Source organism: Eulemur rufifrons, chromosome 27, assembly GCF_041146395.1.
Source record: "Eulemur rufifrons isolate Redbay chromosome 27, OSU_ERuf_1, whole genome shotgun sequence".
NCBI lineage: Eukaryota > Metazoa > Chordata > Mammalia > Primates > Lemuridae > Eulemur > Eulemur rufifrons.
The window spans coordinates 17,917,413-17,945,151 of NC_091009.1; the positions used below are offsets into that span (position 1 = coordinate 17,917,413).

Sequence of the window (27,739 nt, forward strand, 5' to 3'; positions counted from 1 at the left end):
AGTTCAATGGTCCCTCATGTATAAATGAAGCAGTCAGAGCTTCCCAACTGTTTGTTAAGTTTTAAAATGTGAACATCTGATCTGTTTTCTGTTATCAATAATCATATACCTACTAGGTATTTCAAGCCTCAAATCTTAAATCACTCTAATTATTAAAAATTTAAATTTGGCTTACCAACCAAAATGAAATGGGTAAGTTTTAGAAAACATACCAATAAAACTTTAAAAAAAGATATTCATTGCCAATTATCTTCTTAAGCATTTAGACAAAAGAAGAATCTCAAGTCATTATGTTAAGCTATAAACCAAGCTGGCCAATCAATCCCTAAGAATCCCAAGAAGAAAATTCTGATGGCCTTTTTAGAAATAAAAATAGGATTTTGCTTTGAGATGCATGTGATAATTTGCTGGAACAAATGAATTTTCTCCACATCTCACAAAATAAAAATGGAAACTATTTCTGGATTTGTTTTGAATCTGTTCCAAATGGACAAAATTCTCAGAAAACCAGACCCTTAATATAAAACTCCCAATTTTTATGTATTCCTTTTTTTTTTTTTTTTTTTGAGACAGAGTCTCACTCTGTTGCCCAGGCTAGAGTGCCGTGGCGTCAGCCTAGCTCACAGCAACCTCAAACTCCTGGGCTCAAGTGATCCTCCTGCTTCAGCCTCCCGAGTAGCTGGGACTACAGGCATGCGCCACCATGCCTGGCTAATTTTTTCTCTATATATTTTTAGTCGTCCAGATAATTTCTTTCCATTTTTAGTAGAGACCGGGGGCGGGGGGCTCACTCTTGCTCAGGCTGGTCTCGAACTCCTGACCTCAAGTGATCCACCCGTCTCAGCCTCCCAGAGTGCTAGGATTACAGGTGTCAGCCACCATGCCCGGCCCCAATTTTTATGTCTTCTAATACTACTACCATTGAGCCATGTCACCTCTCTTCTAAATAGCCCTGAGGGCTTTCATTCTAAACAGAACTTCATTACACCTTCCCTATCCCTATAAAGTAACATGCACATGTTACACTACAGAGTATGTGTTTTACGGAAACAGGGAAAGGACACATAGAGAAGTACGAAACAAAGAATCTGATAATATCAGGATTAGAAGACAGAAATCCTAATTTCTAAATTTAAAAAAAAAATTTGTTTAGATATTTTTCAAACAGGTGAAAGCATATAATACTAACGCCATTTCAAAAGGTACAGATTGCTGCGTACCTCTATTATCTCAAAGAGCAGGCCAGGTTCTATCACAACGATAACCTTGTACTCGGCTGCATTTTTGCCAGGGATGCTTCCAAGAAAGGAATCCCGCATCGCGCACGCACTCTCCACCGCTTCCTCCAGCCCGGGCTTCTTCCAGATAGAACTTGTGCTAATCCACCCGGTTCGAAAAACACTCTTGGGCTCTTCAGAAGGAGAGAAAAAAGTAAAACTGAGTTACATATATCCTAAACTGTATATAAAGCTCTCCCATTAAACACTGACCACTGATGGGGAACAAGGATGGTTATTCCTGGTAATCGTGTGATATTATAGAGCCATCCTAAATATTTATAAAACGTTTCTATCAGCACTGGGAAATATTTATGTTACATTTACACAAAGGACAAAATATAAAGTCAGATCTCAAATAAAAAAAGGATACTTGGAAAAAAATTAACAGTCGTTGTCTATGGGTAGTAAGATTATGAGTGACTTTTCCCCCTTTCTCAACTTCTCTAGTGTCTAATTTTTATAATAGCTTAATACACTCAGAAGGAAAAAAATCATAAAAATATTCACTAAAAGACACTATATTTTCTGTTTTAAACCTAATAAAATATATTTCAGAGCATTTGTGAAGGTATTTAAGAAGAGTGATTTCTCAGTATTGTCAAGTTGCTACTGCATTTCAGAAAGCACTAGAGACAGCTCGAAGACCACTCTGAAGTTCATCCTACTCCCTCCCAATAGGTGCAAAAAGTACTGAATGACCAAGACGCATCACATCACAAAGTCCTCATTGTAGATGAGTAAGTGCCCCTCACATGAAGTAGATAAAATCAGAAGCTGCACCTTTACTGGAGACCTTTCTCATTGAGAGAACAAATGAAATGTTCCTTACCTTTAAAATAAGGGATGTGCTGGAATACCTCTTCAGCCAAGTGAGGAAGAATGGGTGCAAAAGAACGAACTATGACATCCAAAATTTCGGCCAACGCAGTCTGGCAAGAGCGTCGTTTGGGGTCGTTTTCCTTTTCACAATAAAGCCTGCACGAAAACAACCTATCAGCACCGACAACGCCATACAAGACGGGATCTACCTCGAGTTGAGTTTATTTCTGCAGCGGCTAATCCTATGGCTCTAATCAAGACTAAAATATACTTTCATACAATTTTTTTGATAACTTATCTTCTATTCCTCTTTCCTCCCTGCAGGAGTGCCCACCTCCTGAAAGACTCGCATAGCTGTGCTGTGTCCAATTCTGTTTTCAGGCACATGACAACTAGAGTATAGACTACTGTGTTAAGGGACAAGTAATAAGTTAGTATTTAAAATTTGAGTCCTCAGCCCTTACAATGCTATTGGTGTTTTAATGGAAGGACTAGGAGTTATGATCCCTATAATGGTGGAAGATCCTTGAGGTACTGACAGGTTGGGGCTGGCCCCTCAGGGTGGACTAGTTGCTATGGAGATAGCACTGTCACCTGCACTGGAGCAATAAATGAAGACTTAGCACTGAGCCCTCTTCTGCAAAGACACTACTTAACATTATACAATGTTATACATAATTGCCCATATACTTCTCTTTCTCCCCTTGGAGATTTGCAAACTCCTGAGAACAAGCGCTATACTCATTATCTCTCATTAGCAGCTATTGCTTATTGAACACTTACTTTATCAAGCACATTATTCCACGGCTGCTTTTCCTTCTCATAACCACATTATGAAGTAGGAATTATCAACCCTCTTTTGCAGATGAAGAGACTGAGATTATAGAATAAGTTGTCCCAAATCACAAAGATAGCAAGTGGCAGGGCAAACATTCTTAATCAGGCTTGACTCGAGAACCCCATCTCAACACAATGCTGCCCGCCATGCTCATCGCTGTACCCCCAACATTGGCCAGACATACAGTAGACACTCAAGAAATATTTGTTAAGTATGCTTAGTCGTACATACCTGTCTTTGATTATGCTGAAATAAAAGTTAGAGAGTTCTCTGGTATAAAATGTTCGTAATAGCCGAATAACTTTTCCAAAATCGTATTGTTTGTATGATTCTGTAATCTAGGGAACAAAGCCAGAATAAATTAGGAAGCTGGGACAGGCAGATGAAAATGCAAGTCATCACGAGGAAAATATGTTCCTTTAAAAACACATTTTAAAGGCAGGCACATAAAAAAAAACAAGCCATACGCAAGAATTCCTGAGAATCTCCCAAAGGTTATTGCTGGATAACAAATTCAACTACGCTCAGAAAATACTGACTATTCTACTCTGGGAACCACAAAAGACCATTCATCAAGGAAAGGACTGGGTTTAAAATGATGAAATCACACCATTTTTAAAACAGCAAAGAGAGGAGGTTACCAACAATTCATTATTGTCCCCTCATTTATGCCTCATTTATTGTTGGTTACACAAAAATCAGCACACACACCTCTGACCTAAGGGACCCTGATGCAAAACACCTTTCCAATTTTTAGAAAACACAATTATTTGTGTCCACATATAAATGAGCAAATATAAAACATATGGGAAGAGGCATTTCAGTTATTTCTATACTGTATTATGAGGGATACATCTGCAGATACAAGACTCTTTCTTGTTGGAGAAATAAGGCTGATCTTAAAAAGTCTAGCCTGGACGACTGTTTCCACCAAGGTCTTGCCTAGTCTTTTGAGAACCTAGTAAAGATATTGTAACACTTTAAACCTAAGGCCAACCTGGAAACATGTGGAATTTAGCAAGTATAACTTTGCTCAAGAGTTTAGTTACTATTTCTAGCAAGTTATGTTCTACTCGCATGAAACTAAAATTTTAACATGCAATAGTGCTGACACTGCTATTTTCCAAAAGCTTATTAATCATGCTTACCTTGTTTGCTAAATCCTGCAGTAAGTGCAGCATATACTGGTCTATGACGTACATATTTTTAACAGGGATGGAATCTGTCTCTGGGTTGAAATCAGCCACGTTTCCCAAAAGAAAGCGGAGTGTATTCCTAAGCTATTCACAGGGAGAAAAAGTATGCAGTTTAAGAAAATGCATGAGGTTTTCAATTTTCACTGAAAAGTCATTTTATTAATCTATAATTAAGTTTCATCCAACTCTTTGTCACTTTCTTAATGGGATATTTTATCATATCATTCCGAAATATGACTACAAATAAAAAAAAAAAAAAAAAAAAACCCCTCTCATTCCCATAGTCCAATAGCCCACTTATGGAAAGAACCACTGATTTTATGCCTAAAGATTGAATTTTCATTTTATTTCTTTATAATCTTAGGGAAAATCACCTTTTAGTAACTCAGTTTATTCATGTGTGTGGGTGAGAATAATGTTATTGATCTGCCTCACAGGTGAAAATAAAGATAAATGGAAGAAATGTGAAAAGTCGCTGAGTACATAAAAGTATATAAAATTAATATTTCATATTATGCTACATTTTATGTATTATAATAAAATATAAAAGGACATTATATAAAGTTATTAGTGTTATTACTGTTTTTAAAGAAATAAATGAACACAGGATATTTTAAAATGCCCACAACATGTGAAAACTCACTTTCATTCAGTATTTCAGTGCCAAACAAAATGTGCCTCATTTTTTAAAACAACGATTTAGTAAAACTTTTCATTCAGAACTGGAAAGAATAATGACTCGAACCTTGTTAATATCATCTCTGGCGGCATTGAGCGCGGATGGACCGACTGTCACTTCAGTGAAGACATTGGACTCGGCCACCCACCAGCGAAGGACATCGGCACCGTAGGGAGGCTCTTTGCTTTGATCCTTTTCATGAAGGGAAAACACATAAACAGAATGGCTTTCAATTCCAGTAGCCCAACAGAGGTTTCAGGTAAAGCTCCTGTGCAGAAATGGTCGAGCACAACGTAAGTGTAAGCTACACCAGCACTGCAGTGAACTGAGGCTCAAACCAGGCTGCATCTAAAAACAACACAACGCGCGGAGGGAAAAGCACGCTCTGCGATCTCGTTCAAGGCCCAGAGGCTAATACCTAAGCTCTTCCCTGGTCCTGTCCACATCCATCTGTAACAGCGATGAGTCTCTGATCAGGGAGAGGGAAGCAGGAGAGCTTTCCTACCAACATTCCCTAGCAACTCTGCACACAAAGCAGTGAATGATCACAGGATGTGGGAGGGCAGTAAAAAGCCACAGGAGTGAAAAACCAGACACATGGTTTTCTTTTATGAAAGCAACAAAAAAACAAACAAACAAACAAAAAAACAAAAAAAACCCCCAAATTATCAGCAACCTCAGATTTGATGTCCATGAATGACTTGCTTTAAAGTGTATCATTTCCAAGAATAAAACAATGAAACACACATTTAGAAATTTTCATCTCATTTTGTCTTATATCATTTCCACTTACCTGTAAAATTACAGTTCATACGTTTCTTTTTCCATGTCAGATAGGTAATGTGCCAACGTTGTAACAAGGTTTGAGGGAGGCACGTGTCACACAATAGCATGAAAACCTGATCATCACACTTACGAACCATAAAAGGATCTACACATTTTAAAAGGTCAGACAGTTAAAAAAGAAACAGTATGATTCAGGACCTAACTGGAGATTCAACCTGAAATGAGTGAGAAGGGCCACAATCCCAGCCCTTCCCTTTTTATTAAAATCGTGTTACGAGTCTAGATTTAAAACAGGGTATGGCATCCTCTACTAATATAAAAGATAGTTTTTATTTTTACATTCAAGTAACTATATTAAGGGCTTTGGCTGTCAACTTAACAGCTTTAAAACAAAAATAAAATAAAGTTTTAGAAAACCACTTACTTGTCCTCCATTGATGACAACATCAGGATTAATGACATTCCCAAGAGACTTGGACATCTTTTCTCCCTTTTCTCCGAGGGTAAATCCATGAACCACCACTGTCCTAATAAGACAAATCAGTTATATTAATGACAAACACAATTATCTTTTTGAAGATGGTAATAGCTTTAAAAAGAGTACCTTAGTTTGATACAAAAATAGGACTTTTCTTGACAGATTAGGGCTGAAAGCTTTTCTTGAAAGTCTAACTGTCAACAGCTTATTTACTTTCCATAATCATTAGTCAGCTCTCTACTTAATCAAGGGAAAACCTTAGGTGTTTTCATTCACTAAAGAAATTATTTCCTGAGCTTCTGCTATTAATAGGTACTGATTTTGATCATTAAAACAAATCGGGGAAAAAAATGTATCTTAAAAAGAGCAGATTATCACCTTAAAATTATTTTCGAAAAGACAATTTCAAAAAAAATGGTATCTGCTGTTCTGTCGGTCTTTAAAAACACATCACAAAAGAAACAAAAACATCTAAAATGTTCTGGGATGGGTTTTCATCGTAAGATAGCAAAAATCTTAAGCTACTTAAAAATCTTTCTGATTAACACTTTTGCCTACACATTTGAAGGAAAAAAATTATCTGTACTAAATAATCCCTAACTGAATAAATAGGCATTTCATAAAGGAATGTTTTGGTTCACGAGCCACTGTGCATACCCTTCCCTACGTTCCTCCTCCTCAAGTCTGAACACAGGTCACGATCCAGAGGACACTGGTACTTGGAGATGGGAGTCTGCCAACCTCCTCATCTGCCCGCAAATTAATAAACTCCTCTTCTCTCCAACTACAACAAAAGATCTAGGTCCACAGAGGTTTCTCCAGCTACTCCAGTCATGCTGATCTTCTCTTCTAGGAGTTACGACCTGTATCAGTCACAAGAGTTCTACCTCTGTATTGTCTCCTTTCTCTCTCTCTCTTTTTCTCTTAAATTCTTATTTCTCTAATCCACAGGAGACTATAAGCAATCAAGGGTACTGCTTCATCACACGGTATCACTCAGCATAGTGCTTCACACATCGGCAAGGACTCGGCAGAGGTTTGGCTGAGGTGTAAATACTTACTTAAAAGGTGCTTTTTTCCTCACTGCCACGCTCGTTAATAAGGAAGATTGAAACCAACCCCCAATCTGGTCTTTTCCTTCCAAGTACAAATCCGCTCTTTGGTCAGTACCTCAAAATGAAATATTTTTTAAGAACACAGAAATGTAAGTTAATTAAAGTAGAAAAACAAAAATGAGAGTGTATCAAAGTATTGAAATAATAAAAGTAATCACATCATTTATGTCTGTGTCATGCTCTACCCTATGACTACACCGCACTCACTGGAGCTGTCACCCCACTGCCAGTTGATTATCAAGATAAAGCAGACAAATCTTTGAGTATCATCTCCCAAACCACAGCTAACTAAAACACTACCTAACCTAAGGGTGGATTCATTATAATTATCAAGATCAATATTTCTGGTTAAATCTTCTATGAAAATAAAATACAGTTTTATTAATTCAACAAACACTTGCTGAGCACCTAATAACTTTATATGTGAATTCATTTAATTCTCATAACTCTAATACAGGTAAGTATTATTATTATCCCCATTTTACAGATGAGAAAACTGAGGCACAGAGAGGTTTAGGAACTTGCCCAAGGATGTGCAGGGTGTGAGCAGTAGAGCTGGTTTCTGAACCTTGACAATCTGGCACCGAAGTGCACGCTCTTAACCAAGAAGTCAGACTACTTAAATGTGCCTGATCGTGACAACTGAACAAAAAAATTATAAAGGTCAAATTATTATAAAGGTCAAATTATTAACTTTTCATTTGACAACGACCCAGTCAAAAAATGGGCAAACTGTAAAAAAAGCCATATGAATAATTTCATCTCACGTTAGGACATGTACGTAAGCGACTTGAGTGATACTTTAACAACAGTTAATCCAACAGTTAATAATAAAATAAGGGACCATCTGGTAAACATCATAAGTACCAATCATTTCAGACAAGAATCATCAGGGAGGCTTAACTACTGGGTGAAAATTGAGAAGGCAGGATATTTCCATAGTCTTACTGTATCTCCCTACAAGATACTTACTAATAAAAACTACTGGCAAGGAGGGGAAGTAACTTTACAAAAGAGAGAACTGGCAGACATCGCCTTAACCAAGGGCTCACAGGTAAACATCACCAGCAATGGGACAGATGGACATCATGTGACTTCTGAAATGATGCACTGAAAAAATATAATATCCATTCTGTGATCTTCCTGCCAAAAATGCATAACCTAAATCTAATCAGGAGGACACATCACACAAACCCAAACACAGGGACCATCTACAAAATAAACCACCTGCACCTTCATGAGTGTCAAGGTCATGAAAGACAAAGAACAGGAGGACGAAAGAGACATGACAACTACATGCAACATAAGGTCCTAGACTGGATCTTGGATTCTTCTTTTTTTTTTTTCCATAAAGAATGTTACTGGGTAAAATTTGAATAAGATCTGTATACAGTTAACAGTATCGAATCAGTGTTGATTCCCTGATTTTGATATTTATACAGGTTACATAACAGACAGACTGTCCATGTTTTTAGGAGGTACACACTGAATTATTTAGAGATAAAAGATGCATTTTCTCTATGTGTTATATACACAAAGAGGATATATAAAGCAAATGTGGTAAAATTTCACTTTGGGAAATCTAGGTGAAGTGCATGTAGTAATTTTTTATACTACTTTGTGACTTTTCAAAATAAAAAGGTTTACAAGAAAAGGGAACAGGAGGTCTTTGAGAAAGATTACGTCCCTATTTTAAATCTGAACTCACAACGCTAAGCAGCTCCATAATCCCTTTTATTTATAAAATGATGATTTGTCCTTACATGCTAATATTGAAGATTTACTGTTGTAATCCTTATTCGAGAAAGATTATCTGGGTGGAGGTGGGGAGACAAAATTAAAATAACTGAATCAAACCAGTTTATTTTCCCTGATATTACTGAGCACTAACTACAAAGCAGGCGCTGTGTCAGACCCTGGGGGGAAAACTGAAGAAATGTGGTCTCTGCCCTCTTGGAGCCGACATCTAGCGGAGCGGATTTTATGTTAAATAAGAAAGAACTGGGATAGGTGTTATCAGGGGGGAAATAAAGAGTTTAATCTAGTCCATGCAGTCAGAAGCATCTGAGACAATATAAAAAGGTAAATGCATACGCAATAGAAACAAAGGTTTTAGCCTCAACATCCGAATGCTACATCTATTATATCCTACTTTTCTTCTTCCTCCACTGACTTGTGGCCCCTTGTAACCATGTAAACTTTGATAGTGCCAGCACTCAAACCCCATTCCACCGCAAAATGTTAACTCCCTTCTGGTGACCACGTTATAGATATCATTCAGTGAGATGATTATGTAACAGAACACTGGTAGAAATTCTTTTCTGAAATGAGTAGATAATGAAATAGTAAGAAGTATCCCTAACCTTTTTCATTATTTTGAAAAGTGCCTACACTTCTGCCCTAGTAAAGTGATCACTGGCAGTCCAAAACTATGGAATCAAAGCAAAGTTCTGTCATCTTGGAGAAATTACTACTTCCAAGCCTTGATGAATACATCTATAATAGCTGGGGGGCCTTAGTGTAGCCTTCCTGTGCTTCTGTTTCTTCTTTAGCAAAATGGGAATAACACCAATATCTACCTACTTGATAAGGGTGTGGTAGAGACTAAAGAAGTACATGCTTAGGACGATGCTTACAATGTAGTAAACATTCAGCAAATGTTAATTACTATTAAGATATATCATTGAGAGAATCAAGAAAGAGTCTTCCTGGTATATTTTTTCAAAGACTTTTATATGAAAGAATACTTGCAAAAACACGATTATTTGTACAAAACTATTTTTAAAAATACATACATGGTCTCTAATCCTGCCCTAGAAGTACATGTTGTAACACCCTAATAAAATAAGAGGACACCAATCCATTAACAATATCACAACAAAACAGCTAATAAATTTTTTTTCTAGCTAATACATTTTAAGTGTAAGGTCTCAATGTTCTTATCTTTCCCATTCTCATATGTATTGAATTGTGGGAACTGGATAAGAAGCAAAATATCATTCTGGAAAAGGAAGTATAAACACCAAAAATTTCTAGACATAAGAGCCTTTTAGGATAGTGCATCAAATCAGTAGGAAAAAGGCGGGGAGAGGGGCAGATCTGGGGATAGCAAAGCTCTGGACAGGAACGAAAACATAAAGCTTGCCGCAACTTCCAAAACCGAAGACAAGTAGTTTAGTGTTGAATGGTGAGAAATACAAAGCACAAACTCAAGTGCTGTTAAACTAGATTTACTGTACAACCACACAAAATTCCTGTTCCAGCAAGTTTATTTTTAGTGATGTGTCTTTCTTCTAACAAAAGTACCTTCTCACTTTCGGAAATCTGTAAAATAGTGAGAAGTTTAGGAAATAGAATCACAGATATTCCCACTACACAGAGATAATTACTTTAATATTTTAGCTATTACCTTCCAAGATTTTGTCTATGCATATCAACACGGACATGAGTTTGTTAAAAATTAAGATATTTTAGGCTGGGCGCGGTGGCTCACGCCTGTAATCCTAGCACTCTGGGAGGCCGAGGTGGGTGGATCGCTCAAGGTCAGGAGTTCGAGACCAGCCTGAGCAAGAGTGAGACCCCGTCTCTACTAAAAATAGAAAGAAATTATATGGACAATTAAAAATATACATATAGAAAAATTAGCCGGGCATAGTGGCGCATGCCTGTAGCCCCAGCTACTCGGGAGGCTGAGGCAGGAGGATTGCTTGAGCCCAGGAGTTTGAGGTTGCTGTGAGCTAGGCTGATGCCACGGCACTCACTCTAGCCTGGGCAACAGAGTGAGACTCTGTCTAAAAAAAAAAAAAAAAAAAAAAATTAAGATATTTTGCGTGTACTTTTTCAAATTTAACATGCCTTTAAATAATACTTTCCATGCCCATAAATATTCTTCAGAAACATGACGTAATGGCTGTATGTCGCTCTATCATGAATGTATACCATACACGAATCAGTTTTCTACGGTGTGATACTGAGCTATTATTTCAAATCACTACTAGAAATAACACTGCAATGAATATCCTCACATATAATCTTCACTCAGATCTAGTTATTTCTACAGGAGAGATTCCTATAGGTAGAATTACTTGGTCAAAATATAGAAACTACTTCAAAGCTGATAATGGTTAATGTTATACTGTAGATTTATTGTACAACCTCAGATAACATTTGAGGTAACATTTCCAGTAAGTTTATGCCAAATTATACTTCCACCAGCAATGTACAAGAGGGAGAAAAGGTGCCAATTTTTTTGTTTCTTTTTAACTTTTTACCCTCTTTTCTTTTCCTGCATGGACCTCATAGTAAAAAACAAAAACAAAACCAAAACTGTAACTTTCTTATGGATGTAGTAGTGAGTTTAGAATTTTAAAATTACAGGAAACGAAGCAATTAACCATGTAGTAAAAAGTTAATATTTCTATTACAGTAACTTTAGCTCTTAGGAGAATTACAAGCATTCATATTTACAGGGAATAATAAACTACACTCAATACCTCTAAGATTGTAATTTAGGCATGTTAGTAATTTAAAGAATAAACCAACTATAAAAAAAAATACCATCAAAGAGAAACCAGCAAAAAAACTTGAGTAATCTATGATTGCATTACTAAATTTGTTCACCTTAGCTGAATTGATGAATTTTGAGTAAGATTACATTTAACTAAGAAGGCAGGCCGGGCACAGTGGCTCACACCTTTAATCCCAGCACTTTGGGAGGATGAGACAGGAGAATCACTTAAGGCCAGGAGGTTGAGACCAGCCTGGGCAACACAGCAAGACCCCAACTCTACAAAAAATTTAAAAAATTAGCTGGGTGTGGTGACGCATGACTGCAGTCCTAACTACTCGGGAGGCTGAGGCAGGAGGATGGGTTCAGCCCAGGAATTTGAGGTCACAGTGAGCTATGATCAGGTCACACTATACTCCAGCCTGGGTGACAGAGTGAGACCCTGTCTCTTAAAAAAAAGGCAAATTGTAGAACTAGTACAAACAGGGAAAAACTATTGCTTAATCTATGTGACATCTGAGAACAACTTAAACCAAAAATAAGCACTAAAAGTATGCCAAATATATAATTATTGATTTTTTAAATCAGGCCGTTTTTGAAGTAGTATTGCATATGTCCTTAAAGGGTGACTTTTTAAAAAAGGTTATTTGTAAACCTAAGCTGTAAATCCAAGTTTCTATTTAAAAAAAAAAAATTACCTCTTTTCTCTATTTACTTCAATTTATTTCTCTGTTTAAAAAAAATCAGAAATGAAGAAGAACAAGTATTTTAAAACAATAATTCAGTAGATCAATGGATAAATACATTGTGGTACATCCAGACAATGGAATGTTACTCAGCACTTAAAAAAAAATGGCTATCAAACCAGGAAAAGACATGGAGGAAACTTAGATGTATATTATTAAGTGAAACAAGCCAATCTCAAAAAACTACATACTATACGATTCCAACTATATGACATTCTGGAAAATGCAAAACTATGGAGGCCATAAAAAGATCAGTGGGTGCCAGGGGTTAGGAGAGAGAGACGGCAGAAAAGATGGAGCAGAGGAATTTGAGGCAGTGTTACTCTTCTGTATGATACTACAATGTACAACACCAAGAGTGAACCCTAATGTAAGCTATGGGCTTTGGGTGATAAGGAGGTATCCACGTAGGTTTTTCAACTGTAGCAAATGCATCGCTCTGGTGGGATGTTAGTAGTAAGGGAGGCTATGCATGTCGAGGGGAAGGGTGTGGGAACTATGTACTTTCAGCTCAATTTTGCTGTAAAACTAACACTGTTCTAAAAAATAAAGTCTACTAAAAAAACACCCACACCATTATTTTTTAACCATTGTAATAACGCCTTTGGTAAATGTTTAAAGAATGTTTTAGATATGCAGGCACAATTTATTACCCATGATTCACTTAAAATGCTAGGCCTTCCCTTTCAGAAAGTTTTTGTTTCAATTTCTCGAACTCACAATGAAACATGTACTTGACCCAACATCAAACTCGCAAGCCAAATCTCTTTCACTGCTATAAAATCTATCAGCAGAAAGTAAAACCAGTTGTATATACTGTATAATGACCAAATTTATCTCATTAAACATTAGTTAATTCAGCAAGACTGGTAGCTAAAATTAAGCTCAAAATCAAGCTGCTTTTATTTTGCAATAATGTATTCTCAAGGAAATTATGCGATCACTGAATCATTTCATATTTGACTTGACGCAAACCATTTAAGAAAGAAAAGTACAGTAAGACTTCACGGGAAAATAGATGACTTCTTTAAAAAAAAAAAAAAAAAGGAATTGTCACCTTTGTTTTATGGCTTTTCAAACTACGAATTCACTTAGTACCTTGACTTTCTGCCTGTCTTGAAATTTTTATCATGAAATAAAAGGGAAGAAAAAAAGCATAAAATATAAGCCAATTAGCCCATTTCTTATTGGTCTCTCTTAAGATTTTTGTTGATTGATTGACTGGGGAGGAATATGAGATTTGAGTGAAAAAGCAGAAACTACAGTTGAAGATTGGGTTTGTGTAGTATCTGTGAATGTAGTTTATTCCTGTTCTGGCAGGTTCCTGCACACACATGATACATGTTTAAATGATAAATTAATTTTCAATCTTTGAATTAATTGCCTAAGTATGACAGGGAAAGAAAAATGACTTATTGAGTAGGTATGTTCTCTGGAATTTCTGGAAGGGGGGCCTTCAAGATGGTTGACTGGAGAAACCCATCACTTGCCTCCTCCAGAGAAGAACCAAAACGGTGAGCAGATAAATACATGAGTTGAACAAAGCATCTGAGAGAGGACACTGGAATTCAGCTGGAAGTGAAAGGCAAGCTCTGAAGCATGGAAGGAGAGGGAAGTGAAGAGCCAGCACTGCGAAGGTCAACTGGGAGCCAGGAGAAAATCCCCAGGATGGGGAAAAAGAAAGAGATCCCCAGTGGTCCACTTTCCCACCACGGGCTCCTGCAGTCCCACCCACAGGACAGCCCCCTGGCCATTGTGGGCCCTGGCACTAATATAGGGAGCTGTCTAGAGTCCATGCAACACCATTGTTCCAGAGACAACTTATGGTGGATCCCACCCCCCAACTAGACCTAAGCAGCTGCAGCATGGTGCCATTTTGAAGAGCTCAAACCCCACCAGACTCCATCCTACCCTGGGGTCCCCAAGAATACTATACCTAGCAAAGCTATGCTTTAAAAATGAAAAAGAAATATAGTCTTTCCCAGATAAGCAGAAACTGAAAATTCATCACCACTAGACCAGCCTTAGGAGAAATGCTTATGGAAGTCCTATGTCTGGAAACAAAAGTCCTACATGTGGATGGTATCTATCATCATAAAAACACCCAAAAGTCTAAAACTCACTGGTAGAGCAGACACACAAATGGGAAAGAGAAAGGACTCAAATGTTACCACTACAAAAAACCATCAAAATTCAACAATAAACAATAAGAGAGGAACAAAGAATATACAAAACAATCAAAAAACAATTAATGATAGGAATAAGTCCTCACACATCACCAATAGTAACCCTGAGTGTAAAAGGATTAAATTTCCCACTTAAAAAATATAGACTGGCTCAATGGATACAATAATGACCCAGCTATATGCTGCCTACAAGAAACTCACTTCTCCTGTATAGACACATATAGACTGAAAGTGAGGGATAGAAAAAGATAATCCAGGTAAACAAAAACCAAAAGCAAGCAGCAGTAGCTATACTTACTGCACTTAGTAATGTAAAAAACTGTCAGAAATTTAAAAAGCAACAAAGTTAGCAGCATTAACTCTCACGAAGGCTGAAGCAGTGAATATACTTTGAAGTACATCACACATCACTGTTTCACATTTGGCATACTGTTTTCTGAAATTCAGGAAGCTGCCCCAAATACGGGAGCAGGAAACTCTCTTTCCTGCTCTACCCTACCTTGAGTAGTATTATTTGCCTACATTTGTAATATACAGTCATGCATTGCTTAACGACAGAAATACATTTTGAGAAATGTGTTGTTAGGCAATTCTGTCATTATGTGAACATGAGAGCGTATTTACGCCAACTTGATGGTATGGTCTCCTACAATAGCTAAGCTATATGGCATAGCCTGTTGCTCCTAAGCTACAAACCTGTACAGCAGGTTACAACACTGAATACTGCAGGCAACTTTCACACAATGGTAAGTATTTGTATATCTAGACATAAAAAAGGTACAGTAAAAATACAGTATTATACTCTTATGGGACCACTATCATATCCGTGGTCTGTCATTGACCAAAGTATCATCATGCGGTGCATGACTGTAATTTAGGGACACAAAGTACCCAAACTTGCAGTATTTTCTCTCAAATACACTGGGAGAAACTTATGAAATAATTCTGAAAATTACTACACAAAAACTATAAAAATATGTAACTTAAATTTGGTCATTATGAATTATTGTGCACATTTATTTTAGCTGTAACAGAGAATAAACGTGAATTTACATGTATGTTGTTTTTCAAATTTCCTAAACTGAAGGAAATATATTTACCTACTAGGAATCATACTGCTGTCCTCTCACTAGTAACGCCTAGTGTAAGAAGTGTATCTCAACTAAAACTGAGAACCATCCCTTTCAATCCCTTTCACAATGGCCAGCTGCAGGAACGAGCTATTTTCCCCACATTTCCTTGTTCCAGAAAGCAAACAGGATCTCTTGGGCCAAAGCTCGCACTTAGTAGGAGTGTGAGGAACGGTCTGATTCATCACTATTTCCATGACATCTCATCCCTTTCTTTACCTTCATAGAGATGACGAGGCTTATTCTCCATTTTAGCTCTAACTTTTCACTTAGTATCCGTAAGGATATTTCTTCTTAAGCATAGAAATACATCCTCTAATGTGTGCCTTCTCCTACTACCCCCTTCTAATTCCTGCCCAATGTCTCTCCTTTCTCTTTATCCAATGAATCAAAAACGTACCCTAACTATGAGTAAGTATAAAATTAGTCAACTGTATAGTGAGGAGAAAAGGCCACAAAAAGCAACATAGTATAGAAAAATGAGAACGGAAAACCAGGGTACTTGAGTTCTAGTCTGACATTACCTATTAAGCTATGTGACCATTATCTAGTTTGATTCTAATTCAATCTCATTTCTCATCTGAAAAATGATGGGGTCAGACTATTTCAGTGATTCCCAACCTTTTTTTTTTTTTTTTCACATAACTGGGTACCTCGCAGTTGCCAAGTAGGCCAAGGAGAATGAGCTGCTTGAGAGAAAGAAGAAAATTCCCATTTTTATCTATCTTATGTATTACAGTACTAAATAAAATTTCATTTAGAAACACAAAAAAGGTTTGCAAATCACTGGATTAAATTAACTCCAAGGGTTCTTCCAATTCTAAAAGTATATCATAGCAGGAGATCTTCTTCCAAATAAAGAAAAAAATAAAGTTTTTGATTATAGATCTCTTCTAAGTAACAATTCTATATTTTCAAAACATCTTGATTGGCACCTATGTATTTTTAAAAATTACCTGGAAGAACAGAAGACCATGAAGTTCCACTATCAAACCAGATGTCCAAAATATCCTGACCTGGCACATATTCTAAGGCATCAGGACCACCAACCTGATAAAATCATATAAAAGCATTTTAATACACAAAGATCACAATATGTACAATAAACATTGGACCCAAAAAGTCTTAGGAAAATGAAATACAACCATTAAATTCACATTTTTAATGAAATCTAGAACATTTTTAAGCGTTTTATAGCTAACTACAATTCCCTCCATTTGCACATGAAAGTGATGGTGGCCACTTAATCACGTATTTACCAATGTGATCCGAATTGTTTTTTATTTTCTTGAAATTAACTTTAAATGTGGACTTTTTAGTGTGGGATGCAATCAGCCACTGCAGATCCCACAAAGTCCTGACGCACCGATGTCAGGCACTGTCCCCTCATCAGCACAAGCACATCTGCTTAGGCAACCGAATCAGTCAAAATCCATCCTGGCCCTCAACAAAATAACAAAATGACTCTCACATTCCACTGCTACATTAAACACTACGCTTATGCAGCTAATCAAAATACCTGCTTTCAAACTGCCTTAGCTTCTAATTTACAGCGAATAAGATTCCTTAACTTTGGTTATCAGAGGAGCTATGGCTAAAAAAAAATTTTGTAAACTTTACACGATAACATAATCACTTTTTAACTCCCAAGAAAACCTCATATTGCTATTAAGTTGTGTAATACACACAATGGCTCTTAAACACAAATCGGAATTTACCTGAGATAAGACTTCTTTTGGAAGAAGTTGCTCGGGGGGAAGAGTCCACCAGATATCACTGCCATGTTGTTCCACTAGTTTGATGATATGCTCAATAGTTTGGCTTTTTCAAGAGGAAAAGGCAGAATTATTCAATTAACTACTGCGATGAATAACAAACATTTTAAAATTAAGAAATAGAATATTTTTCGTATTTTTTCCTCAAACTTCAGTGGTACATCTTCAATTCCTTGCTTGGTTGCTGGCTGCCATCTTAAATTCAATATAAATAAAATCAGATTGATCGTGCATACTACAAAAAAGAAAAAAAAGATTTTTCCTGACTTCCCCATTTCAGTGACTGATTTCCCTATTTCTATCCATCTATTTTCTATCCAAGTACTTATACTCAAAACCCCCTAGTTATTTTCCCTCCTCCAATTTCTGCCCAAATTAAATCAATATATTCTGTCAGCTCTACCTTTGAAGCATCACAACTGTTCCCAGTGACACCATTAGTCCAACCTCACTGCCTCAATACTGGATTGATGCAATGGTCTGACTTTTTCCCTACTCTCATCTTTTTAACAAGATACATCTTGAAATAGATGCACTCCTAAAACTGCTTTCATCACACTAATTCTCTGCTAGACGACTTTCAGGGGCTTCCTCACTGCTTACAGGACTAAGTCCAAATCCATCTGCATAACGGGCAATGCCATGCTAGAGCATGGACTTTGACGGCAGACACCCAGCCTTATATTCTGACTCTGTCACTTTTTATTTATAGGTCTATGCACAAGTACAAAAACTTCTCTAAGTTTTGGCTGTCCCCTTTGTTAAGGAGAACAATCTAACTCACTTGTTCAAAAACTACTGAGCACCTCCAATGTCCTTGGTTCTAGGCACTGGAGACAGGGCAGTTAACAAAACAGACGAGATCCTTGACCTAATGGAACTCACATTTGTGATCCTAGATACTTCCCTCAGAATGACAGCAAACTGAGATTATACATGAAAAATTTAGCACAGTGCCGAACACACAACAGAAAGCCAATGAATACATATCAAATGCATAAGGACATTGGTCGTATCTTTGGAAAGCTATACACTGATAAAAATTATTTGAAAATTAAACTCAGGAAAAATTTTATACTGAAATTTCTCACAGGAATAACATACTTTCAATTTGTTATAATATTTAACTTATTATTACAGCTTTGTTGACATTACAGCCTCCTCTAGTTGCTTCCCATTTAGTCACGATACATACAATGGCCAAGCACACGGACCCTGGCGCCAGACAGCTTTGTTTAATTTCTGGCTCTACCACCTGCTCGCCACGTTACCTTGGGGAAGGCACTAAGCATTTCTGTATCTTCACTTCCTGATTTGTAAAATGCAAATTGTCACAGTATCATTAAGAGACTTATTATGAATATTAATTGAGCTAATAGATATAAAATGCCTAGAACAATGCTTGGCACATTTTAATAAATACTACGTAAGCAGTAGCTAATTATTCAAACTGATTCTTCAAAGTCAGGTAAACTTAGTCAAATTAATGTCAACCAATTACCAAACACACATCCATATTAATATATAAAGATTAAAATATATATAACTAAAGCCAATTATCCTCCTTTCTACCACAGTCCATTAAAGCAAATAACTAAGAATTAACTACAGGTCCACGAGAGTCAATGGAAAGGGACAGAGTGGTAGACAGAAAGGGCACCAAGTTCTTAATCTGCTTCCGTGTCTTACTGATCATGACCACACAGGGCCACTCATCTAACTTCTCTGGGTCTAATAACTCACAGATAAATGAAGTGTTTACAGAAAATTGCTGTGGAAAGCAAAAATCAAATGGGTAATATAAATGAGATACGCTCTACAAGTTGCAATTTGAAATACCTTACAAAAGCAAGATCTCACTAAGTTTTACAAGAATGTAAAATGGGCACAAGTCTGTATTTCTAAGATAGTCACCCATTTTAGATGGACTTTAACAGTAAAGATATTGTGTTATGAGACCATAAAAACTGTATTTAAAAACCACCCAGTTATATGACAATAATATTTAGTTACACATTACTACTTTATATGGTTTACACAGAACATTTTATCAGTTATGAAAATATGAATATATTAATATAGAAAAATTTGAATAAATCTAATGTCTAAAAGAAGAACAATCCTAAAATAACAAAAAAAAGGCAAGCGATACTAGCAAAGTACATTTACACACATGTATGATTACAGTAGATATGCTGTTCATACCAATTATGAAAGTATTAACAAAAAAGAATGATTCTAAAAAATGGATGTCACTTTGCCTTTTTAAAATATTATCATTAGATTGGCAAGTTTAGGTAAACATTAAAATATAACAGTAAAATAATTTCAAATATATTGGAAATTAACAGATAAACATAGAAGTCAAAGTAAATGGTTCAAATTTTATATTAATTTAGCAAATACGGTAGAGATGTTAGGATTAATATTATTAGTAATAAAAAGCATTTATATGTATGCCACACACTATACTTTTCAAAGCACTTTACAAGCACTCTCTAATTGGATTCACAAAAATACATGTAGTTAGTAGATCTTGACATACGACTGTTCTGTGCCTTGGAGTTCCCTAAATCAGGAGGCCAAGCAAGTAAGGAAGTTAGAACCAAGCCTTGAAATTGTGTCTGCTAAATCACGGTTCAGTGCTGTTTTTACTTCTCTTTTCTGCCTCTCTAACTCATCTATAAAGACAAGCACTGTAAACTGAACGTACACTTCTGTTCTCTAGGGTTTGCTAAGCAATGGCAAAAAGCCTCTTACCACCCATGCATAATAAAGAGTGTGAATCAGAGATGAAGTTGGGGAGCCAGGGAGTCTCAGGAGATTAGTGTGTTGACAGAGCAAGCACAAAGTCCAAAGACCGGACCCTGCCTATGACTTGCTGGATAATGACAGGAATAAATCAGATTCTTTTTCTGGGCTTCCGTTTCTGTAAATACTGGGAAAAGCTGTGACAAAGACTAGGTAAAAAATTCTATTCTTAAAAGTCCTAATAACTAAAGAAAAGTAACCTTAGGACTGCAGATGATACTTGCAGATCCATTTTCATCTTTTTCATATGCTTAAATATAAAATAATTCAATGACATTTTAAAATCATATATTATTATTTAACTATACTTAAGTATCTTATTGAGTCTATAATTAAAAGCACCAAACAACAAAGATTCCCATTTTGCTTTGGCATGTTATCAAGGCAACTGTAAAATCTCACCAAGTTTAGTCAAACACCTCTAGTCTAACTGAAATTCATTTTAGTTGCTTCATTCTTATAAAGATATTCGTAATTCACTTAGATATATGACAAAATATTTTAATATAAAAAATTATAGCAAATTATGTATTAAATGTTTTAAATTACATTATAAATTACAAATTAAATTATAAAAAATTGCAAATTAAAAATACTTTTTAAAAACTCATAAAGGTCTCTTATTTTAGTGAAGAGGAAAGTTTGGTTTTGTTTTTCTTTCAGTTTACCTAATAATACTTATGAGAAACAGCCTAACTACGCAGTGTTATCTACACCAATGAAAAGCCATACTGCAGTAATTTTTAACAATCCAATTTCAAAAAAGCTGTCATAAATAAAAGTACAGACTACCAAGAAAACAGCCCAATAGTTTTTCTTTATCACATATGCATATGAATTGGAATAAAAAAATTTTTTTTCAATGCATCCAAAAGAAATACAAAATATTTTTAAGGGGGAGAAGCAGCTTTGCCTCATTACTAGAGCAAGTCACACTAGTATTTACAGCAAAACTTGCTTCCCTTTATGCCATGAAATATAAAAACATCATGTAGTAAAAAAAGTATACTAGACCTACTTTAATAAACACTATGTTCTGCAATTCAGCTTTGGTTTTTTTTTTTTTTTGAGACTCTCTCTCTCTCTCTCTCTCTCTGTCGCCCTGGCTAGCGTGCAGTGACATTGTTATAGCTCACTGCAACCTCAAACTCCTGGGCTCAAGAGATCCTCCTGCCTCAGCCTCCTGAGTAGCTGGGACTACAGGCGCTTGCCACCACACCCCACCTAATTTTTCTATTTTTTGTAGAGACTGGGTCTTGCTCTTGCTCAGCCTGGTCTTAAACTCCTGACCTCAAGTGACTCTCCCACCACGGCCACCCAGAGTGCTAGGATTACACGTGTGAACCACCGCACCAGTCTCAGTTCTATTTTGAGATTCCAGACTACCAAATTACTTACATTTTTAAAACAGTAAGATAACTCCAGAATTTGAGAATAAAGAGAACCCAATAAGCATATGCTAATTAGCTCAATTTAGCCATTCCACAATGTATATGTATTTCAAAAGACCATAAATATATGATTTTTGCCAATTAAAAAATTAACTTAATAATAAAAATAACAAAATTCATGACTAATAAAAATGCAGATTTCCAAGACAAAAATATTCTCACAATCCAAACAAATCAAAATTTAAGTGTAAGAATTGGTATCATGAAGGGAAAGCTTTCTCTTGCCTTGTACTCTGGTAGTCTGAATTCTAAAAAAGTGTGGCAGAGAGTTTTAAAAACAAAAATTGCAATAAAAAATAAACACAGTTACCTACAAACTTGAGGTAACTGTAATAGATTATAAAATACCGATAAATTTAATGTTCAAACAAAATCTGAAAAGATAATTTGAAAAAATATGTAAGTTCATGTTGAACAAATGCTCAAAGGATACTCATAGATGGGTTACATTCATTTGATTTTCATACACAGAGAACTAGGAAACCATTAAGACCTAAGCTATCATTTTTAACACCTGTATATTCATTCTTATACAACTGACTTAAATTTTACCTTTTTTATACTATTATGTTTCTTTATAAACAACTGTATTGGACATCTTACACACATATCTTTGTATAAGAGACATTAGTCCTCTCCTTTCTTAGGGTAAATACTTAAAAGTAGAATTTTTTTTATAATGAAACTGAGACCATGCTTTAAAATTTTTTAAAATAATTTTCTAAGCATTTCTCTGTGATATTAAATATTCTTCTGGAAAAAATACAAGAAAAACGTCTAAATTTGGAAATTTACGAACTCTCCTTTTAGTTCATTAATATCCTATATTTAACACAAACACACAGTTAACTTATAACCTAAAGATCAGTATACATTACTGCTGATTAAAGTAGGTGAAACTCCTTATCACTATATAATCTATAGGCTTCCATTTTAATGCTGTATTTTACAAAGCAATAAGTCCATCATAAAACTTTGTACTTTACTCAAAGGCCTTATCTAAACACATGTATTACGTGTTCCTTCTTAGGTTTCAATCAGTGAAAATCCACTAGATAGCATGAGCAACTATAACAACCAATCATTCTGAGCTTCCGTATCAACTGGAATGAAGGCTTATTTAGCATGCTATTGGAAATTATGCAGCATTAAGATTACCAGTAACAAAGAAACTGCTGTCATTCCACTGTTCCGTGTTTTGTCTTTATAAGAAAAACTATTAAGGACTGTAAGACAACTTTTCTTCTGCAAGTTATTGGAATGAGGTAAGAGACTAAATGTTTCATATTTGTTTACTAAATTTAATTCTAGAACATAATGAAATTTGGGAGAGGGGAATTTCATTTAAATGAATTTAATCCTAGACTTATGTTTTAAAGGTGACAGGAAACAATTTTGGAGAAATTTTTCTTTATTTAATGAACACAAATTTTTTCACCAAAAGGTCATTATTAACATAAGCAAAAGTCTGAGGTCGTTAAAGCTAACACTGAAATTAAATTGGAAATTCCTCACCTATTTCTACTAAATTTCTCCTGGTTTCCAGAAATGAAGTCAGGAGCTGTTGCCTAAACACATGTTAACTATCGCACTAATAGCATTAAATTCATAACAATCATCTGAAATGCTGAAAGAAATTTAACCAACTTTTCTGTACTAGGTAACCAATGTTTTGAAATTTTATCTTTTTTATGCTAAAAATTGTTTATTTTGTTTTTATTAACCAGGAACAGATTTCAACCTAAATTATAATGGCATTATGATGTTACAGATTCAGAAAATGACCAATGGTATTAAAATCAGAAATGGAATTATTTTGTGAGAAAACACAAATATGAAAATGTGAATGACATGACTAATTCAAATCAAAATTAAACATCAGAGTTTCAAATCTACCAGTCCCTAAAACTTGTTTAGAACATGAATAAATCAAGATTTTCTTCTGTGAAACAAGTATATTTAGAGATAATATATAAACTTTCATCAAGAAATGCAGATGGAATTTTCTGATATTTTTAATGGAGTTATCGAGTGTAACAGCAACTCCATATGGACTGCGTACCAATTTCCAGTGGAGATGCTGTTACTTTTGATGGTTACCAACTTGCTACAGTATAGAGGCATAATAACAAAGACAGAAAATCAGGGTCACTTGATTCTCATTTGATTCAGGGGAAAAAAAGATAATTTTTCATTGTTTTATAAAATGGGTAAATAATTAAGAATTAATAACAATTTTCTCAAATTCAAATGTTATGTCACCAAAGGGACCCAACAATGGAAGAAGATTAGAGTCATCATTCAGAAATGATATACAGGAAATTGACCTACGAACTGACAGACAATATGGCTAAGTGTGTCTGTCATTTCTGTAGGCCAATGTTCTGTATGTTTCTGCTGCTTCAGAAATCAGACATGAACTAATACAATGCAAGCAACACAATGGCAGATACACAGAAAAGAGTCTGTGATGTAACCATGTAAACGTATTGACTAAATAAAACGTAAATGATACCTAATGAAAACTTGTTCGTGTTTTTCTGACAAAGCTCACACTTCACCCAGCTTATTGACCAATGAATCTACGTATCATTTTATTGTCATGATAAAATATTGATGAACTAAACCAGTTTTCTCCACTGACTAATACATACATATGGTCCAGTGCAGAGTTCAGAGGCCTCTTCATTTTACTACGGAACCCTCATCCACCTCAATCACTTACATGAAAATCCCTAAAAATCTTGCTTTCTATAATACTAAAAAGAATGAGAAACAATGGCATGGCTTACAGAACTTTTCTTAAAAGAAAACTATGGTGTGAAATTTTGAACAATACTTGTGTAAATTTATCTCACCTATAATCACTTTAATTCTTAACAGAGGTATTAAGATATTAGCAGTTTACATCTGACCAAGCTCTAAATTATAAGAACATAGCAACAATATTTACACCAAAGAGTCTTAGCTCCAAATTATAATATGGAAACAGCCTTACAATGACTTCCTGGTCTCTAGCCTCTAGTTTCTTTTCCTAAAGCACATTCTTACTCCTCATGCCTAAAGTTTAAACTCCTTAACCTACTAATCAAGATTCACTACAATCTGCTCCAACCAGTCTTTCTTAGCATCCACCTCCCTATTCGCTGCACAGAGCCTGCAGCCCCAGTGTGCGCCTGTACACACGCTCTGCTTCTCCCCTCCGGGTCTTCAGCTCCTGCTGATCTCTCTCCTTGCAAAACACTTTTCCCCACTTCCTACCTAATCCTTGAGGCCCAGGTGAAATGCTGCACCCTCTATGAATGACGTCAGTGCGCTATTTTATGGCTCCATGTTTGCCCAAGGCAGAGCCCTTCCTTCTTCCCTTTGAGCCATGTTGCCACACAGTGTCAAATCACCCAGGAAGCAGCGATACAAACTAGCTTTTAAACTGAAAAAGGAGCCTTCACACAAAGCATACCAAGAACAACCCAATATGAGTTGTTGATAATTCTAAAAACAAAAAACAAAAGAACCACTTTCACCAATATTTTTTTTATAACTTCTAAAATACATGCATTCCTAAAAGTACCATTAGAGAATATAGATCATGTTGACAATGAAAAGTAGAACGTTTTCACAGCAATGCTGAAGAACTCCAAGGTAGGTACAATCTAGTCTACACCTACTGTTTCTTGAACACCCCATTACTCGCTGGCCTCCATGCCCTCCAATTCCTCACTGGATCCTCAATTGGGGAAATGTATGAATACTTACCAAAACACGCTCAAACTCTTTACTTAAGCTACAGTATAATTTCATAAAAATTCTAGCCACAAAATTAAAACAAATTACTCAAAGAAAATGAAAACCTTGAATCTATCTCTAAAAGGAATAATTAATATTGCCCTTTCCACATCTGTTAAAAAAAGCAACAAACCTCAAACTCTCCCTAGGATTACTAGAAGATAAACTCGCTTAGACTCTAATCTCATGAAAAGCAGGGACCCTTTCAGTCTTGTTTACAGCAGCTATCAGCAGCATCTAGCACCAACGTACTCAATGTTTAACAGCATTTCTTGAATGAACAGATGAACTGTGTCTACCATTTCTAAAACACCGTGCTTTACATCAAGTACTGTGCATTTATTTAGTGTTCATAATCGTTCACCCACAACCATTTTTTTCCATAATTTATTGAGAAGAGGAGAGCGGTTAAGTTAATTCCTCAGTCTCACACACACTGAGTGGCAAAGCCTGGGTTCAAATTCAGTTGTCATTTTCTAAAGCCTATATTCTTCCTAAGCACCTTCTCTTTCAAAAAGCACAGGAGGGGACTGTTTGGGGTAAAGGAATTGTTCTAAAACATGATTGTGATGGTGGCTATAAAGCTGTATAAATTTACTACAAATCACTTAAACAATAAATGAGTTTTATAGTATGCAAAGTATGCCTCAATAAAGCTTACGAGAAAATGATGAGGTGGATCTGTATGTACTGATTTAGAACAAACTACCAGATATAAAGTGCACAGAGCAGCAGATGGAGATACTCCCTTTTGTATAAATATGTGTATATGTTGGCAGAGGAATTCATTTTTTCTGCAAAGATGCAGAAAGAACTGTGAACAATGACTGCCTCAAAAAAGGTTCTGGTATGTGGAGTAGGAAAAAGCCTACTTTTCACTGTATAAGCTTTTCTACTGTGAATTGTTTACTATGTCCATCTATTATCGTTCCAAATCAAAAAAAAATAAGGAAAAAACAAGAAATAACTGGGAATGTAATAATCAATGAAATCATGTACATTTAACTATATTATAGTTTCTTAAGTTTTAAAGTATCTAACCAATGACATAACACCCTACCATTTCCACTGAAAAGGGGAGTAGACTCAGAATAAGAAAGTGATTCCAATTTCTAAAGGAAAACCACATCTGGGGCTACCCCACTGAATACTGTCCATCTTTGGATCCTCATACCTTAATCTAACACAATAAATTCTCATGGAAAAAAAAAAATCACAGCCTTTGCTTCTAAGTATCAATATTGAAAAAAAATCTAGCTTTTGTTATTTCAACCATTTGAAAGAGTCTTTTCGAAATTTATATTTTACTTCCCCCAAAAGACTGCTATCTTATATTTTATTTAACATATAAAGAGCTCTCAATAGTCCACATTATTTTCCCATTTTTGAAGAAAACACAACTCACTTTAAAACACTGAAAATTTTTAGAAAAAGTTCTACCTGTTGATCAAATATTCATCTTTTGTCTTATGATGAAACACAGGAATTGGAACGCCCCAAACTCTCTGCCTTGATATACACCAATATGGCCGCCTGTCTATCATTTCAACCATGGCATTCAACGCTGATCCAGGAATAAATTTCACCTTTTTCAACAAATCCTGCAATTGAATCATAAATCAAGTCTAGTGAGAGAAAGCAGAACAAATTTTCTACAACAATCATTATTTTCCTAATACAGTTCTTTGTTTTGGATGTTTGTAGTCATTCATGTGCCTTCTGCACCCAAAAGAACAAAACTAAAGATGTCAAAGCAAATGAAGCAAAGTGAAAATGAAGCAACAGAGAACTTAATAAATAATATCAAAAGCAGACTTCACCTTTGGAGGATCTAACAAGAGATTTTATATCAGTTTATAATTTACCTCAACTCTAGATCAAAACTGGCAATAAAAGCTTTACTAGAAGTATTATACTTCACTACAGTTAAAATCAATTTAAATTTGATTTGAACCATTTTTTAAATGCTGAAAAATAAGCCACTATCCTAGGTTGACAAAGATTGCAATATAACCTGATTTTACATACTATGCTTATGGTTTCTACAATACAGAAAACGTTTTCTCAAAATAATAGTTACTTCCTTTTTACTTACCATACCTCAAAAACTCTCCCTCCCTCCACCCTTCAAAGGAGTTATAAACTGTTAGCATTTG

The 27,739-nt window shown here is 35.6% G+C and overlaps 1 protein-coding gene and 1 non-coding gene across 2 annotated transcripts in view; both read right to left on the reverse strand.

The window, feature by feature from the left end:
* IARS2 (isoleucyl-tRNA synthetase 2, mitochondrial) overlaps positions 1 to 27,739 on the reverse strand; it is a 44,930-nt gene that overhangs the window by 2,985 nt on the left and 14,206 nt on the right. The window contains exons 12-21 of the mRNA XM_069459688.1: positions 27,024 to 27,184; positions 17,479 to 17,581; positions 16,717 to 16,810; positions 7,138 to 7,246; positions 6,023 to 6,125; positions 4,879 to 5,004; positions 4,086 to 4,217; positions 3,169 to 3,275; positions 2,110 to 2,255; positions 1,221 to 1,411 (exon numbers count right to left, since the gene is read on the reverse strand). Coding sequence (XP_069315789.1) covers positions 1,221 to 1,411; positions 2,110 to 2,255; positions 3,169 to 3,275; positions 4,086 to 4,217; positions 4,879 to 5,004; positions 6,023 to 6,125; positions 7,138 to 7,246; positions 16,717 to 16,810; positions 17,479 to 17,581; positions 27,024 to 27,184 — 1,272 coding nt within the window. The remainder of the gene's footprint in view (positions 1 to 1,220; positions 1,412 to 2,109; positions 2,256 to 3,168; positions 3,276 to 4,085; positions 4,218 to 4,878; positions 5,005 to 6,022; positions 6,126 to 7,137; positions 7,247 to 16,716; positions 16,811 to 17,478; positions 17,582 to 27,023; positions 27,185 to 27,739) is intronic.
* On the reverse strand, positions 5,640 to 5,743 carry LOC138375900 (small nucleolar RNA U13). The gene has a single exon (XR_011231598.1). It is a non-coding gene; the product is annotated as a small nucleolar RNA U13 (small nucleolar RNA).